At 42.9% G+C, this 18,846-nt stretch overlaps 1 protein-coding gene across 2 annotated transcripts in view; it reads left to right on the top strand.

Annotated features, from left to right (window-relative positions):
• trpc5 (transient receptor potential cation channel subfamily C member 5) overlaps positions 1-18,846 on the top strand; it is a 136,968-nt gene that overhangs the window by 31,706 nt on the left and 86,416 nt on the right. The window contains exons 1-2 of one of the 2 annotated variants that reach the window (XM_062964125.1): positions 12,745-12,947; positions 18,029-18,427. In XM_062964125.1, the coding sequence (XP_062820195.1) occupies positions 18,050-18,427 (378 nt within the window). In that variant the 5' untranslated portion in view covers positions 12,745-12,947; positions 18,029-18,049. Of the gene's footprint in view, positions 1-12,744; positions 12,948-18,028; positions 18,428-18,846 lie in introns of those variants that run through there. The other variant, XM_003226401.3, reaches the window with a different exon arrangement.

Below are 18,846 nucleotides of genomic sequence, written 5' to 3'. Positions count from 1 at the left end.
CATCTGCTTCTTTGAACCTGGAACTAACAAAAAAGCTCCTGTTTTGTAGCAGATTTCCTATGAAGAATTAGTTGAAAACAACATTTAAAAGACACTTAGAGTTACAAAAATACAAATACTACACTGCCATCCCATTAAAGCCTAAACCCCCTTTTAAATAGAAAGATCTTTACCTGTGGAAAGAAACAAGGAAGTCCAACTAGATTTTCCAGGCATCATCTTCACTGTAGAATGAATGCAGTTTGACACCATATCAACTGCCACTCTTAATGCTATGGAATCCTGGGATTTGTAGTTTGGTGAGGCACCAGCAACTTTTGGCAGAGAAGGCTAACTACAACTCTCATAATTCCATAGCACTGAGCCATGGAAGTTAAAAGTGGTGTCAACCTTCTTTGTTATTGCGGATTCGACATGTCAGTTATAGAAACCAATTTGGATCTTTTGTGTGATTTTGGAAAGAAAAGGTTAGAAAGAAAGAAGAAGAAAAATCCAGGTTGCCCAGTCTAAGCAAACAGGGCTGTCATTTTGCTGAAACACCTTTCGCACAAGGCTGGATGTAGTTAAAAATAGTTGACGATACTTGTCAAAATGTCACTCCTGTTCAGAGGTGGAAGGCAATGAGAGGCAAGCGTCTGCTTTTGATTAGGTCTGGTCCCCAAAGCAGAACTCCACTCTGATACAGTTTCTTTCATTTGCGTCACTTTTGTCTCTCTCCCTGCCTGCTAATAAATGAGCAGCTATTTTTCCCTACAGACAAAACTGCATCATCATCATCATCCTTATATTTATATGGCTGATTAAATGGAAATGGGGACATATGTGCCAAGCAATACCAACTTATGGTTATAATAGCAGATGTTATTAATGAGGAATGATTGAAATTCTTCTCCCTCTCTAGGCATTTTATAGGTCCTCTAGCATGACTTTATTGTATTATTCCATATGCTCACCAGGGTTCACAATATGTGTTGTCAAAGGCTTTCATGGCCAGAAGAACTGGGTTTCTGTGAGTTTTCCGGGCTATATGCCATGTTCCAGAAGTATTCTCTCCTGATGTTTCACCCACATCTATGGCAGGCATCCTCAAAGGTTGTGAGGTCTGTTTGAAACTATGCAAGTGGGGTTTATATATCTGTGAAATGTCCAGGGTGAGAGAAATAACTCTTTTCTGTTTGAGGCAAGTGTGAATGTTGCAATTGGCCATCTTGATTAGCACTGAATGGCCTTGCACCTTCAAAGTGTTGTCGACCGCGTTTTAGGGGATCGGGCCCTTAAGGAGAGAGCCGATCCGGTCCTGAGAGAACGGACCTTGGCGGAGCCAATAGGAAAATATGAGCCGCAATACAACCTGAAGCCGAAATGAAGAAGGTCCGCCAAAGTTGAAGGAAAATCCGCCAAGGAGTCTTTATTGAGCGATTCAGCTGAAAAGGACTCTAGTAGTGATCATTCAGTCTACTAGGGTACTACATAATCAAAATAAAGCCATATTTATACAAAATTTCAGTCTGACAGCCCTTTGAATTTCCCGCCCCGCTCCCCCGCCCATCTGATCGTTGATAGGCTAGAAGGTTGAACGAGGCGGGCTTTCGTTTCCCGCCTTGCTCTGTTGGCCCAATAGGCAGCTGCTTTTTGTCCCCACTCGAGCCAATCAGGAAGGAGAAGGCGGGAGTTATTGAAACAATGAAGTGACAGGGCAGGAAATATCGGATTAATTCCTGCTAGACCGATTTCTAAAGGGATTAATGGCAGCAATCAAGGATGTCCTGGGTTTCTGTCACGTATACAGATTTTAGATATGCCTTGGGGTGTCAGAGGTGGAAGTAGAGATGGGTGGTGATGAGCCATATTGACAGGCTCTGCAGGGCGCCTTCCTGAGGTGTCCTGGCTTTTCCTTTGGGTGAGATATGACAATGTTTGCCTTGAGGCGAATCACCTTTAGGACAACACTCCGAATTCGGTGACTCAAGCCCTATATTGTCCATGCAATCTGAATTTGATTGGGTTAAGCGGTGGCAGATTATCCTTTTGTTTTTGGGAAGGGAAGCCTGGGTCATAGGAAATGGGATAGGTTCTGGGGTTCAGGTTGAGTTCAAAATATTTCCTATTTGATTTCATGACTTGACAATTATATGAAATAAAATGAAAAATAAAATAAAGTTGGAATATAAACCCTGCTGGGAAAAATACATATTTTCCGGGGATCCCAAAGAGTACAAATACATATAGGCAGACAGATAGATTTCATGGAAATAAGGGAGAATCCATAAAAGTGAGTTACATTGCATAAAGGGGAATCATGAATTATATAAACAATTGAAAATATTTGATAAGAACGAAGTTCATAACATCTGGGGAACCCAATATGGAAATTCATAAAAATGGAGTTTTAGCAGCATGATTTTACAATTCATGAAGTTAGCCCAACAATTAGAAATTCATACAACAGGGATTCATGAGGGTGTCCAGGTATATAGAATATGAAAATTCACGGATACATGAGGAAAGGAGCTCATCTGTGGTGGAAGGAATTCATAGAAATAGCATGGGGAAGAGGTACATGTGGGTTGCAGTCTTTGGAAGTATAGGATTTCATAAGTTCAGGGGTAGGTCTGGGGAAGAGTGTTCTTCTCATTCATAAAATTATGAAGGTGTGAATGAAACGTGGAGGGCGCCCGTCCAGGCACCCTCCTGGCAGCTGTAGAGAGGGTGAAGGTCCTTGGAGAACTATGTCTCCCCAGCGGGAGAGCGATCCCCCATCCACAGTTCACAGAAAGGGACCAGTGATCTCTTAAAACCATCCCGCGGGTCGCGGGGAGAGGAAAGTCCGGGATAAGGCTGGAAAAGAGCAGTCTGGCTTGGAAAGAGCAGTCGGTTCCGTTTGACAGTCAGCTGATGAGGTGCCAAGAACTGGACCGATTTTGGTTCCGCTGGTGGTCCTTGGGTCAGGAGCCTTAGGAAGGGTTAGGACTAAAAGAGGAGCGTGCTAGGGGTAATTTTGATAAAGATATGAGCCAATTTGTATCGTCCGCCGTATTAACCTATGGCGGGGAAGCCTCCGCCAGGGTTTAAAGGTCGGACGGGTTAGAGAGAGAGAGAGGGGGGGGATTGCGTGCAAAAGAAGGAGTCAGAGAAAGACACAAAATAACCAGATAGAGAGTGTTACTGTTAAAAATGAATGCTACTTTTATTGGGGGGATTTGTTACATAGTTCATGGAAGGGGAAAGTGAAGAAAAAAGATCTTTTAATAATAGTCTGCTGCGGTCCCGCTCCGTTCCTTTGGTGATGGATCTGCGGAACTCTCCGCTGCGGGTTCAAATCAATTTGAAAGCTGGCACCACGGTCATCAAAAGCCTGGCTGCTTCCTGCTTGGAGGAGGTGTTAGCTGACAAGAATGCTTTCTCCCACCCTGAACATTCCACAGATCTATAAACTCCACTTGCCTAGTTTCCAACAGACTCCAATACCTCTGAAGATGCCCGCCATAGATGTGGGCAAAACGTCAGGAGAGAATGCTCCTGGAACATGGCCATACAGCCCAGAAAACTCACAGCAACCCAGTTCACAGTATGGTGTTTCATATCCATGAAAAATTATGTAATATACCCCCTGCAGATATGGGCGGGGGGGGGGTGTCATACTGTATTATGAAAATAGGACAACTCACTCTATAATTCAGATGGTTTAAAGATGATTTGAATATATATATATATATATATATATATATATACACACACACACACACACACACACATACACACACACACTAGCTGTGCCCGGCCAAGCGTTGCTGTGGCTAGGACTTTATTTTTCTTTTCTTTTTGTTGTATGAACGTAGAGGCGTGGATGAGAGGTTGTGCTGTCAATTTTCGAGGTTGTGGGGCATTTAGTTTAGTTGTTTTGTCCGGTGCCGTGATTCCATTACCCCCCCCTCTCTCTCTCTCTCTATATATATATATATATATACACACACACACACACACACACACATACACACATACACATATATATATACTCACACATACACACACACACACACACACACAAAATTGTTTCTGATCTATTCTTATCGTTATATTATGATTTTAGGATGATAAAGTTTGATAGATTTATCTTTGCTGATTTTTTAAAAACAATATATCTAGAGAGACAGAGGTAGTGACAGATATAAAGGCCCCATCAATTTGAAACTGCATTATATGGTCAGTGTGGACTCACATAATGCAGTTCAATGCAGATCTGTCATAGTTGATTTTTAAAAATAATAGATGTAAGCAGCTGAGGGGGGAAAGGAAAAGGTCTGAGGCTGTTTGGAATTGTGGGAGTTGGAGTCCAAAACACTTGGAGGGCCAAAGTTTGCCCATGCCTGGTCTACATTGACCATATCATGCATGTAGATCCAGCCTCCGCCTTCCTATTATAAAGCAAATCTCTTTCCCGTTGAAATGGGCGTCAAACATTCCTGACACTATGGAGATGTTGCAGAGAGGTCACAATAATTCACTTGGTCCCTTAAGGTCCTGGCAGGATGATATAAGTCACAGTGACAGTCCTTAAAGATATAAACCCAATCCTGCCAACAGCTACGACGGAGAGGGTGCAATGGCAGATGCTTCAACTGCGACGTCTACGCCAGCCTCTCTCCTTCGGCCTGAATGTGCAGCCAGGGTCCCAGTGGGCAAAGCGGAGGCTGCAGTGCCTCTCATGTGCTGGGTTCTGCTTTTAATGTGGCAGATGGTTTGCATCATGCAAGAGCAAGGCTTTGCTGAATCCAAACATATTACAGAGATGTGGCTATCAAGATGCATTGGCGCTGATGGACTCCCATCAGCCAAAAGGAATCCACAAATCCAATAAGACAGGAGGGATGGGAGCAAAATGTAACAAAGTGCTAAACAACTCCAGGGAAATACCTTCCTTGCCTTGGACTGCCTTGTTGAAAATGCATCTACATACACTGCAGAATTAATGCAATCTGACACAACTTGAACTGCTACATCTCAATGCTGTGGAATCTTGGGAGATGTAGTCTAGCTTATCAGGGCAAAGACTTCTAAGTTTTCCAGCCATTTACCCATCAGCACAAGTTTGTTTACTTATCTCATTGGGTCACTGGGATCTTAAATTAATTTTTATGATATACACATGTGTGTATTTATGTGTGTGTGTGTATATGTGTGTATATGTGTGTGTGTGTATATATATGTGTGTGTGTGTGTGTGTGTGTGTGTGTGCGTGTATATATATATATGATGAATAGGTAAAGGTAAAGGTTTCCCGACATTAAGGCCAATCATGTCTGTCTCTGGGGGTTGGTGCTCATCTCCATTTCTAAGCCAAGGAGCCAGCATTGTCTGTAGACACCTCCAAGGTCATGTTGCCGGCATGACTGCATGGAATGCCATTACTTTCCCACCAGAGCGGTACCTATTGATCTACTCACATTTGCATGTTTTCGAACTGCTAGGTTGGCAGAAGCTGGAGCTAACAGCGGGCGCTCATTCCGCTTCCTGGATTTGAACCTGTGACCTTTCGGTCTGCAAGTTCAGCAACTCAGCACTTTAACACACTGAGCCACCGGAGGCTCCATATATATATATATATATATATGTATATGTATATGTATATGTATATATGTATGGAGCCTCCGGTTGTGCAGTGGGGTAAACTGCTGAGCTGTTGAACATGCTGACTGAGGTTGGTGGTTCAAATCTGGGGAGCAGGGTGAGTGCCTGCTGTTAGCCCCAGCTTCTGCCAACCTAGCAGTTTTAAAACATGCAAATGTGAGTAGATCAATAGGAACTGCTACAGCGGGAAGGTAACAGCACTCCATGCAGTCATGCCTATGGCCACATGACCTTGGACAAACTCGACTCTTTAGCTTAGAAATGGAGATGAGCACCAGCCCCCAGAGTTGGACACGACTTGACTTAATGTCAGGGGAAAACCTTTACCTTTACTTACATGTATGCTTTTTAGAATCCAGATAAGAGTCCATAAGTTTTTTTCACCCAATGCATTTTATGGCACGTTGTAAGATGCTGGCACATGGCACTGTTATTTCACTTGAAGGCTGCCTTAATGTAATTAAAACGCCTGCATGCAATCTCCAGAACAGCCATATCGGATGAGATGCCCAGAAGTCAACACACAGGCTTGCTTAATTCCCTTTATGTGCAAATTCGTAAGAAATAGACCAACTTGGACGTGGCTCGAGATAACTGCCTACGAGCAGCAGCTTCTTGCAAGAGAGGAATAGCAGCTGTGGGCTGTTTTGCAGAAATGAATGGATAATTCAGCCAGGATTTTTATCATTGGGCAAATTGCACTTGCCCTGATGCAGCAAGATTTCTTGGAGGCTTCCAGTTATGCCACATTTCATATTCAAGAATGTACAATGCATCTACTTTAGAGAATTAATTCAATTTGATAGTATTGCTGTACCTCACTGCTATAGAATCCTGGGAACTGTAGTTTTTCTGGATGGCCATCTGTCAGGAGGGCTTAGATGGTGTCTTCTTGCACGGTGGAAAGGGGTTGGAATGGATGGTCCTTGCGGTCCCTTCCAACTCTATGATGCTATGATCCATCACTGATGGAAAAGTGATGCAGACTTCAAAGGGGGAGATGGCGCAAAGCTTTCCTCCTCTGCAGCCCAGCTGGAGGCCTCAGGGCCACTCCGCAACCCAGTTCAGTCAAAGGAAGGGAATTGGAATGGATTTCGCTTTGTTGCGGGAGGCACAAATCAGCCAGGGTTAATGCCACCGCTTAACGGTGTTAGGCCCTGGCTTGTTTCCAGGGCAACCATCCTCTATCATTCTGGCAATGGAGAGGGGACCATTCCGGAGTTTGAAGAAGGGGAAAACCGATGCTTGGCTTGAACAGTTCATCGGTGCTGATGTTGCACAGCCAGGGCCAGGAAAGAGGCGGCTCTTGAGCAAAACCCAGAAAGCGCCCCATTATCAGAAAGGTTGGGGGCTGCAGCACTGTTGGGAAGTGGAATCAGTTGAAAAGTGGAACCCAAGAGGGTTTTAAGCTTGCATTTTGGCTGCCAAGATACAAAAACAACATGCTACAGTGTACTGTAGCCTGTGTGTGAGTGGCCCCAAGGGAATCTCAGAGAACTGATGAAAGCACAGACCCCGAATGAATCATAGGGTTGTAGAGGCCCCAAGCGCCATGCAATCCAACCTGTATTCTGTCATGCAGGAGGACACAGTCAAAGCAGTCCTGGCGGATGGTAATAATAACAACAACAACAACAACAACAACAACAACAACAACAACAATAATAATAATAATAAACAAAATCATGATCTGCCAACTGCAAAAGGCCACCCTACTGGGATATGCACGCATCATCTGAAAATACATCACACAGTCCTAGACACTTGGGAAGTGTTCAACTTGTGATTTTGTGATACAAAATCCAGCATATCTATCTTGTTTGCTGTGTAATAATAAAATTATTATTATTATTATTATTAATAATAATAATAATAATAATAATAATAATAATAATAATAATAATGTTACTCTTACAAGTAAAACAAGCAGTCAAAGAAGAAGAACATGCCCTGGCAGAATATGTAAAGCAAAGTGAAGAAACTGCTTTGATTGAAGTCAAAAATCAGAAACTCCTCAAAGCACAGCAGACAAAAAACCAGGACAAGAAAACAGCACTACAAACTAGAGCTGACAGTTGGCACAACAAAACATTGCATGGAAAGTTCCTTGACAAAACTGAAGGAAAAGCTGATAAGGAGAAGACCTGGCTATGGCTCACAAATGGGATACTAAAGAAGGAGACGGAAGGCCTGATCCTTGCAGCCCAGGAGCAAGCCATCAGAACAAATGCAATTAAGGCCAAGTTTGAAAAATCAGCTGATGACCCAAAATGCAGACTGTGCAAGGAAACCGACGAAACCATTCATCATATCCTCAACTGCTGTAAGAAAATCGCACAGACAGACTACAAACAGAGGCACAACAATGTGGCCCAAATGATTCATTGGAACTTATGCCTCAAGTACCACCTGCCAGCAGTAAAGAACTGGTGGGATCACAAACCTGCAAAAGTATTGGAAAATGAGCACGCAAAGATACTGTGGGACTTCCGAATCCAGACTGACAAAGTTCTGGAACACAACACACCAGACATCACAGTTGTGGAAAAGAAAAAGGTTTGGATCATTGATGTCGCCATCCCAGGTGACAGTCGCATAGCTGAAAAACAACAGGAAAAACTCAGCCGCTATCAGGACCTCAAGATTGAACTTCAAAGACTCTGGCAGAAACCAGTACAGGTGGTCCCGGTGGTGCTCGGCATATCGGGTGCTGTGCCAAAAGATCTCAGCCGGCATTTGGAAACAATAGACATTGACAAAATCACGATCTGCCAACTGCAAAAGGCCACCCTACTGGGATCTGCGCGCATCATCCTAAAATACATCACACAGTCCTAGACACTTGAGAAGTGTTCGACTTGTGATTTTGTGATACGAAATCCAGCATAATAATAGTAATAATAATAATAATAATAATAATAATAATAATAATAATAATAATAATAATAGGTGCAGTGTCTAAAGCACTTAAAAACAATAGGAGCTGACAAAATTACCATCTATCAGCTGCAAAAAGCCACCCTACTCGGATCTGCATGCATTATTTGCTGATACATCACATAGTCCTAGACACTTGTATTGATCCAATACAACAGTCAGCATAGTGATCTTGTTTGCAGTGTACTAATTTTGCTGTGTATCAAGTAACAATAATACTTTATTTATATTCCGCCCTTCTTCCCAAGAGGACTCAGAGAGGGTTGCAACATATAACAGACACAGGCAAACATTCAGTGCCTTGTTACAATGAAATATAATGAAGCACAAAGACACAGGCAAAGGTAAAGGCTTCTCCTTTCACTTCCTGCTTCTGGAGGCGGTGCTCATCTCCAGCTCTGGGGGAGGTGCTTATCTCCATTTCCAAGCCAAGGAGCCTGTGTTGTTCATAGGCATCTCCTGGTCGTGTGACTAGCATGACTGCATGGAGCGTACCTATTGATCTACTTGCATGTTTTTGAATTGCTAGGTTGGCAGGAGCTAGGGCTAACAGCGGGAGCGCACTCTGCCTCACGGATTCGAATGCTGACCTTCAGGTCAGCAGTTCAGCAACACAAGAGTTTAACCCATTGCGCCACCTTAGCCCGTGATCATACAATGTTGGGTTATCTAGCAATCATGCATGCATTTTCAATGTGGGATGGTTTATGTAGTTAGTTTTGTTTGTTGCTTAATAACCTGAGACAAGCTGCATTCCAAAGTTGATGGCACCATTTTAAGGGTTGCGCATGTGAAGTGGACACACAGGAAGCGATGTACACCTTTAGAATTTGGGGCATAAAAAGGGGAGACTCTCTTCCTGCTCTCTCTCTGCTCTTCCTGTTTCTTGATCCTGCCATGCTGATGTTACTCTTTGTTAAGAGATATGTAGTATCCTGAACTATATTCTTTTGGAACTAAGATGTTTTTACCTGTATGACCATCATCATACAAGATTGTGAGTAAACATATTTTTACTATTTTACTTTTGATGTCTCTGATGCTTCTTTTGTGCGCATGACTCTTTAAAGGGAAAGGGAGGCTGGCTATTTTTGCTTTTTTCTCACCTCTGCTCACATAAACCCCTAGTCTTCTGCATTATTGCTACTCTGCACCAATATCTAACCATAAGGTAAAGGTAAAGGTTTCCCCTGACGTTAAGTCCAGTCATGTCTGACTCTGGGGTTGATGCTCATCTCCATTTCTAAGCTGAAGAGCCCGCATTGTCCATAGACACCTCCAAGGTCATGTAGTCGGCATGACTGCATGGAGCGCCGTTACCTTCCCACTGGAGCAGTTTTATATGTTTTTTAAAAAAAATACCATGTTTTCAAACTGCTAGGTTGGCAGAAGCTGGAGCAACAGTGGGCGCTCATTCAGCTCCCGGGATTTGAACCTGGGACCTTTCGGTCTGCAAGTTCAGCAGCTCAGTGCTTTAACACACTTCGCCACCGGGGCTCCTTAATCTAACCATATTGGTATCATAATCCTAACAGGTTATGAATATATTCCTAATATCCAACTTTGGTTTTGAATCCTCCAAGCTAGGAGACTCCACCATACTCCAAACAGTGCTGTCCACTATCAATGAGTTCTCCCCATCAGGATTTTTTTTTTTTAATCGCAATCTCTTTTCCTGCAGTTTGAATTTGTTGCTCTGTTGTGTCCTAGTCTAAGGAGACATGTCTGCATTTTGCAAAGAGATTTGAAGAGTGAAACATCAGAATGTAAGATATCCAAAGGCTCAATGCTACCCAGAGTGTCTTCCCTTCCGAACCGAAGGACCAAGAGGGGAAAATGTGAGCATCAGGCCTCCAAACAAGAGAACAGGGTAAAGTGGTCCTAAACTCCTGCCTGGTTGCCCACTGCTGTCTTATGACTAGAACCCAGAGTATGCTTTCAAAGCATTTTCAACCTATATCAATCCTATCTGGGTAAGGTTTGTTCAGGAAAGAGTTGTCCTTGCCTCCCTCTGAGGCTGAGAGAGTGTCACTCATCAAGTGGGTTTCTAAATACCATATATACTTGAAGATAAGCTGAGTTTTTCAGCCCTTATTTATGAGCTGAAAAAGCCTCCCCTGGCTTATAATCGGGTCAAGGCCGGCAACAGATCCTGCAAGCTATTGCTTGCAATATGTGATCTATTTCTCTCTTCTCCTCCCTTATCAGTGTGTTTACTTTTCCAAAGCCTCCCTGCTCTTAATCAAGGGAATGTTTTGAAAAGAGAGACACCCTTGCAAGTCAGGAAGAAGAAAAATATACATTCATTAATCTTATGAAAGCATTTTCCCCTGAAATATTTGTTAAGCTCTCCTATAGGCATTAACCCCTTGCAAGCTTTTGCAATCTCTATGTACCTTTATATATGTATGTATCTATCTATATATGTTAATTTTATATATGAATTTTCCACTCATATGTTTGCAGGTCTTTGCAAATCCTTTATACATATAGATCCATGTACCTGTGTATCTGTAGCCATACATATACATTATTTTTATATATGAATTTACCCTCATATGTTTGCAAGTCTCTGCAAATATCTATATAAAGAGAGATGTCTGGATAGATATGACTATATTCTTACCTACCTACATATAGGGCTTGGAAATATTACGGGGGAAAATGAACACACAAATATATATAGACATGTCTAGATAGATATGTGTATGTGTGTGTATATATATGGCTTGCAAATATTGTAGGGGAAATGCACACACACACACACACATAGAGAGAGGGGGGATTTGCAAATGTTTCAGGGGTAAATGCACATGTGAAATTATTATATATAATTATAGATTTATTTCTAGCTCTGCATTGTTTATGTAGGATTTGAATGTTTGCCTGTTAATATGTTGGAATCCGGCCTGATTCCTCATGGGGAGATAGGGTGGGATCCAAATGAAGTTTTATTATTATTATTATTATTATTATTATTATTATTATTAGATTATTATTGATACCATATTGTTTTTGTTGCCCCTACTTTTCCACTTATAGAACTAGTTTATTGTTTTTCTTTGAAATACGGTAAATATTCAAAAACATTTAACCTACTGATGCCTTGATTAATGACATTTTATTGGTATCTATTTTTATTTTGAAATTTACCCATAGCTGCTACATTTCCCACCCTCGGCTTATATTCGAGCCATTAAGTTATCTCAGTTTTTTGTGATAAAATTAGGTGCCTCGGCTTATATTCGGGTCAACTTATACTCGAGTATATACGGTATCTAAATCCCAAGCAGAATCCCAAGCAGCCACTGTGTAAGCATTCAAAGAAAAGGGGCCGGCAAAGATACAGACATGAGCAAACAGAAGAATTCTAGGAGTGGATGCTTTTCAACATCTCCCTCTCTGTAGTGCTAGAAACCTGGGAATTGCCGGAAAATTGCATTCAGGGATCACATTTTTATTTGGGGAAGCCATTTTGACCTCCCCATAGATATACCCCCGGGATTCTTCTTCCTGCTATGAATGTGTTTTGCTTTTTTGGGGGATGGAGACAAAGAGCCGCAATTTCAATTTGCAGCTTTTTTCCCCCCCACCAGGGAAGAGATTCATTACAGTTGAAGATGGCACCGGGGGACCACAGAGCGGCGGCAGGCTCTTGGATATGCCGAAGCCGTCTTCAGGGGTTATTTATAAATTGAGAAAAGAGAGAAGGTTACACTAAAAATAATTAAATGTGTCAGGATGTAAATAAAAAACTGTTGCAAGGTCGCACGGAGCAGGCTTGGGGAAAGACAAAACCTACTCTAAGCGGAGAAGAAGAAAAAATTATGGAACAAGGGTATACATTCAAAAAGGGCCTGGTTATGGAGGCTACAAAAGCATGCAGTCCTAAACTTCTGAGCCTTTCACATTGTACACGTGTAGCTCATTGTAACGGAGGGTTTGTAATTTAAGGTAGACAGTAGTGCTTTCTGGCTGAGCATTTGAAATACTTCTAAATTGATAACTGCCATCAAGTCTACTTCGACTTATGGTGACCCTGTGAAGTCACTCTGTACTTAAGAGTCCTTGCAGACTCGGGGCAATGAAATTGACTCAGCATGCAAAATATAATTGGGTTTTTTTTTTCTGTCAGGAGCAACTTGAGAAACGGCAAGTCGCTTCTGGTGTGAGAGAATTGGCCGTCCAAGGAGATACCCGGATGTTTGATGTTTTACTATCCTGTGGCAGGCTTCTCTCATGTCCCTGCAAGGGAAGCTGGAGCTGACAGATGGGAGCTCACCCTGCTCCCCAGATTCGAACTGCTGATCTTTTGGTCAGCAGTCCTGCCGGCACAAGTGTTTAACTCATTGCGCCACCAGGACTCCATCAACTGATGATAGGTAAAGGTAAAAGTTTTCCCCTGACATTAAGTCCAGTCGTGTCTGACTCTGGGGGTTGGTGCTCATTTCCATTTCTAAGCCGATGAGCCGCCGTTGTCCGTAGACACCTCCTAGGTCATGTGGCCAGCATGACTGCATGGAGTGCTATTACCTTCCTGCCAGAGTGGTACCTATTGATCTACTCACATTTGCATGTTTTTGAACTGCTAGGTTGGTAGAAGCTGGGGCTAACAGTGGGAGCTCACTCCGCTCCCTGGATTCAAACTGCCGATCTTTTGGTCAGCAAGTTCAGCAGCTTAGTGGTTTAACTCACTGTACCACTGGGGGCTCCACCAACTGATGATGACTGCCATCAAGTCAACTTTGATTCATGGTGTACTTAAAAGAGTCAGGGCTACAAACAAAATTGGCTCAGCATCATAGATTGCATGCAAAATATAGTTGCTGGAATTATGCAGTACATTAAGGAGGGAATGTGTCTTTGGTACTAATGCTGTGATTTGGGAGCTGTAGGATTGCAGTCTCAGCCTTTCTGTATCTTCTCAGATAGGATAACATCATTGGAATGAGCCCTGAAATTGAGCAGAAAGGTAAACAGACAACTAACCATAACTCTGGCCAAAGGAACTACCAGCACTGCTTACAATTCAACCTACTTACAGCACTAGGAAATATCTAATGCATATGTGATCATCCTTATCTGAGATGTGTATGACCAACATGGAATGTTTCCAGGGCTGGTTTATTGTTTAGGAGGATGTTCTTAGGGTTTGGCACTGGAGGTAACCATAAATTCTGATTGTTTGTCCTGAGCCTATGACATTTAAATTCCAACATTTCTAGCATAATGACAGAGTTCAGCTAACAATAAAGGCATGGGGAGATGTCCACTATTGTCAAGATGGAGCTGATCATGCTCGCTAAAACAGATCAGCATACAGCTGAATCTATCATTCTTATTTTATGCAACACCACTTGGTTAGTGCAATGCCATTGGCACACCCAATGTTCAATGCACAATGATGTGCATTAATTCACAGTTGTGTATAGTGTGCAAGCATGCGAAGTGTCCATAAACATCAGAACACAGTGTTCAGCAGCACTCTATGGGTCCCTGTGCTTCGACCTGTTTGAACTGAATGTGGAGGTTCTTCATTGGATAAACATGAAGGGGAATATATGCACATCCCCAGATTCCAGTCAATGTGAAATACAAACAGAACGTTCAGGTTTTTATGAGATCACAAACAGTGGAATAACAAGACCCTGGAAAACAGTTTATTGTGTACCCAAATGTCTTCAGGTTGAACAGTACCTTCTTTCTTTTAACACTAGCAAAACAAATTGAAACAACAACATCAGGATGGATTAGAGAAGGCATCCATCCCCAGATAGTTAGGATAAAAATGTGCAAATGCATTGTATTTATCTCATTATAAGTGTATATTTGAAGTTACATGGTTCTTTAGCTCCTGTTATCAATCCATATATCTAATCTTGTCCTTGTTGAATCCTATAACAAGGAAGGAAACACTTCATTAGCCACCTTCAGACTGTGACTGGTTTGAACATGCTGGGAATCTGTCCCGATGATGATAAAAATCAGGGGAGATTTGTATTAAGCTTGGAATAATATACAGACTTGTTAGCAGGGCCGGTTGTTACTAGGCGGCCGCGGACGCGGCCGCCTCGGGCGCTGGCTGCTAGGGGCGCCATTCGGGCCTGACTTCCTGGTCGCGGCCGGCGATCGCCCGGGCGGTCGCCGGCCGCGACCAGGAAGTCAGGCCCGAATGGCCTAGCTGTGCTGTGCGCGTGCGCACAGCACAGCTAGGCCATTTTGCCCTTAGTAACAAACTAAGGGCAAAAATGGCTTCTCTGGCTGTGCGCATGCGCACAGCCAGAGAAGCCATTTTTGCCCTTAGTTTGTTACTAAGGGCAAAATGGCCTAGCTGTGCTGTGCGCACGCGCACAGCACAGCTAGGGCATTCGGGCCTGACTTCCTGGTCGCGGCCGGCGACCGCCCGGGCGATCGCCGGCCGCGACCAGGAAGTCAGGCCCGAATGGCCTAGGTGTGCTGTGCGCGTGCGCACAGCACACCTAGGCCATTTTGCCCTTAGTAACAAACTAAGGGCAAAAATGGCTTATCTGGCTGTGCGCATGCGCACAGCCAGATAAGCCATTTTTGCCCTTAGTTTGTTACTAAGGGCAAAATGGCCACGCTGGGCGGGGGCGGGGCCAACTGTGGCCCCGCCCCCCCTCACTAATCGCCCTGGCCCCGCCTCCCACGCAGCGTGGGAGGCGGGGCCAGGGCACGCTGGGCGGGGCCAGGGCGCGGGTGGCGGGGGCGCTTTTCAGCACCCCCGCTTCCCATTAAAAAATATCTCCGGCCGGCCCTGCTTGTTAGGAAGACCTATGGACACGAACTCACTCTTTTTCTCTCCCCCTGAGGCCAGGGCAGTGGCAGTTGGGTGAAGGGAGGTCTTTTCATTTCCTTCTGGGGCTAAGAATGATGTAGCTGTGCAATGTTTAATTGTGGGTCTAAGAATGATGTAGCTGTGCAATGTTTAATTGTGGGTCTAAGAATGATGTAGCTGTGCAATGTTTAATTGTGCCGTTGTACACTGTTTATAGCAGGGGTCCCCAAACTAAGGCCCTCCAAGGCCATTTCCCTGGCCCCCGCCCAAGGTTTTAGACTTAGGCTCGCCCAAAGTCTGAAATGACTTGAAGGCACACAACAAAAATCCTACTTGATTATCTCATTGGCCAGAAGCAGGCCCACACTTCCCACTGAAATCCTGATAAGTTTACAGTGTTGGTTAAAAATATTTTTATTTTTAAATATTGTATTGTTCTTTCTTTTACCAATATTGTAAATGAAATATTGTAAATGAATGATATGGTAATAATATAATATATTGTATATACATATAACATTGATAATAATATTATAATGTAATACAATATAATATTTATTTATTTATTTATTACAGTATATCTACTTCCGCCCTTCTCACCCAATAGGGGACTCAGGGCGGCTAATAATAATAATACAATGTAATAATATTATATAATATAATAATATTAATTATACATTATATATTAAATGTAATATTACTAATAATGTTACGGTATAATGGTATAGTACAATATAGTAATATATAATGCTAATATTGTGCTATGCTAATAATATAATATATTGTATGTACATACAACTTGTAAGCCGCTCTGAGTCTCCTTCGGGGTGAGAGAGGGTGGGATATAAATGTAGTAAATAAATAAATAAGTAATTGTTGCTGGGGGGTATTTTTGCACTACAAATAAGACATGTGCAGTGAGCATAGGAATTTGTTCGTTGTTTTTTTTTTTTCAAATGATAATTTGGCCCCTCAACAATTTGAGGTACCATGAATCAGCCCTCCATTTAAAAACTTTGGGGACCCCTGGTTTATAGTCTCAGGAAGAGAGCAGATGCATAATTACACCAGCAGAACCAGCAGTGTCGCCATTGTGGAATAATAATAATAATAATATCATCATCTCATTGTACTGTGTGCCCCCATCCAGTGTTTCCCAATACACAGCATGACACCAATGCATCTTACAACCCGATAGTGTGATTTGGTGGTAATACATAACATGCCCTGTGTTGGGGCTTAGCAAGAGGCTGGGAATTTATCAGAGGATGAAGGGGATGATGGATTTTCCCACTGAGGAGTCTGTGTGTGATCAGGGTGAACTGAAGGCCTTAGATCAGAGAGAAGTACAGGCAGTTGAAGATAAGAGAGAGGATGTTTTGGATTCCAATGTTCATTCCTTAGCAACAGGGGAAAGGGAAACAGGTGAAAAGTCAATTTCTTTTGGGAAGCAGCCTTCAAGCTCATGGGGAGTTTTCCCGCAATATCAAATTAGGTCTCCGGATGGAAGGAGTGAAGAATAGATTAATTAGACATTCAGAGAGACTCTGTCAGAAATCTTTGAAACTCAGGTGTGTGAGGCATGATCTCATGGCTTCTTGGTCGGGCTTGGGCTTAAATTAAGTGATGCTTGCTGGGTGTTTCTCAGAGCAGGCAACGTTGCCAAAAGGTTCAGGTTCCTGTCTCAGCTCTCAAGTACATGATTCAAGTTTCCTGTATTTGTCTATGTTCCTGAAAGAGTTTTGCTTCGGAAAAGCTTCCTGCTTTCATGCTTATGGATGTATGTCTGTGATCTTGACTTCCTTGAATGCGTGTACCTTGCCATTTTTGGACAACTGCTCTTTTGTATATGGACTACTGCTATACTGCTCCCTTTTTCCTGCTCTTTTGGTAAATGCTCCTTTCCCCTTAGTACATGCTTTTCTTAATAAACTGCTGCAGTTAATATTACTGGACTCTGGTGTGGTGCTGAGTAAAAAGATGTCTCAAGGGCAGAGTACACCCTGATGCTCAGCATGTCCCATTGCATTTTGGGAGCACCATTGTGTACCATCACAATTCACGAACATGTCATGTTAGCAATATACCACCATCATTATAAAGTAATGTATTGTAATTCTAAAACTTGACCACTGTTATTATAATTAGGAATGGCATGAATATTGATCATTATTAGTTTTTAGCTTTCCTGGTTACTGGGAAATTTGGTCAGAAAGAATAACAGAAAAAAGGAGACATACAGACAGAGGCGGTTCAACCACCAGGCCAACTAGGCAGTTGCCTGTGGCGCCATCTTGTTGGGGGGCGCCATTGAGGCAACTCCTGTCTCCTGCGGCCTGCTTTTTCTGTTGATTTGTTGTAAAACATGATGTTTTCATGCTTAATTTGTAAAATCTTAATGTAATTTGATGTTTAATAGGCTTTTCCTTAATCCCTCCTTATTATCAAACATTTTTGCTTATCCAACACTTTTATTTTTCAGTGATTGGTTGGGGGGGGGTGCCAAAATTCTGTTCGCCTTCACTTGAAAAATACCTAGGGCTGGCTCTGCATACAGATAAATCTGTGGAGAACCTTCTGCCCAAGACATTCATCTTTCCCAGAGAAGGAATCTGGGGACTGCCTGTTTCTTATCATTCATCTTGTCCTTTTTCTTTTTCCAAACAGCCTCTCCGGTCGCTATGAACCATGGCTCAGTTGTACTATAAAAAGGTGAACTACTCACCCTACCGAGACCGGATTCCTTTGCAAATTGTCCGGGCAGAAGCCGAACTCTCATTGGAGGAGAAAGCCTACCTCAGTGCTGTGGAGAAGGGGGACTATGCCAGCGTGAAGCACTCCTTGGAGGAGGCCGAGATCTACTACAACATCAACATAAATTGCATGGACCCTCTTGGACGCAGTGCCCTCCTAATAGCCATAGAGAACGAGAACCTAGAAATCATGGAGTTGTTGCTGAGCCACGGGATCTATGTGGGCGATGCGCTGCTGTACGCAATACGGAAGGAAGTGGTGGGAGCCGTGGAACTCCTTCTGAACTATAGGAAGCCGAGTGGCGAGAAGCAGGTAGGTCAAGAACGCAAGTCTTGCTGTCCTTGTTTTTGTTGTTTGTGGGTGTGTGGAAGTTTGAGTTGACTCAAATTGTGACAATGTTGGTTTCTATGTCCTTGGACCAGTCCAAGCTTTCAGTGACCATGCAAGGTGCTGAATCCTAGCTCCAGTAATTCAGGACATTGGACAGCTTCTGCAGAACTCAGGCTGGAAACTAGCACAGTATCCCCAATTCTCTGTATAGAATTCTGTGTGGAGTTTTCACGGGGTTCTAATAGAAGTGGTTTTGACAATTATGGTGTTATTTGTGTGTCTTCAACTAACACTGGCCTATTCCAGGGTTTTCTTAGCAAGATATATTCAGAGGAGATTGCCATTGCCTTCCTACAAGGCTGAGCAGTTGTCACGCACCTAATTTCATCCAGTGAGTTTCT

This window comes from Anolis carolinensis, unplaced genomic scaffold (genome assembly GCF_035594765.1).
Source record: "Anolis carolinensis isolate JA03-04 unplaced genomic scaffold, rAnoCar3.1.pri scaffold_12, whole genome shotgun sequence".
Lineage (NCBI taxonomy): Eukaryota > Metazoa > Chordata > Lepidosauria > Squamata > Dactyloidae > Anolis > Anolis carolinensis.
The sequence above is the reverse complement of the archived record's forward strand: the minus strand, read 5'-3'. Positions and strand labels throughout refer to the sequence as shown.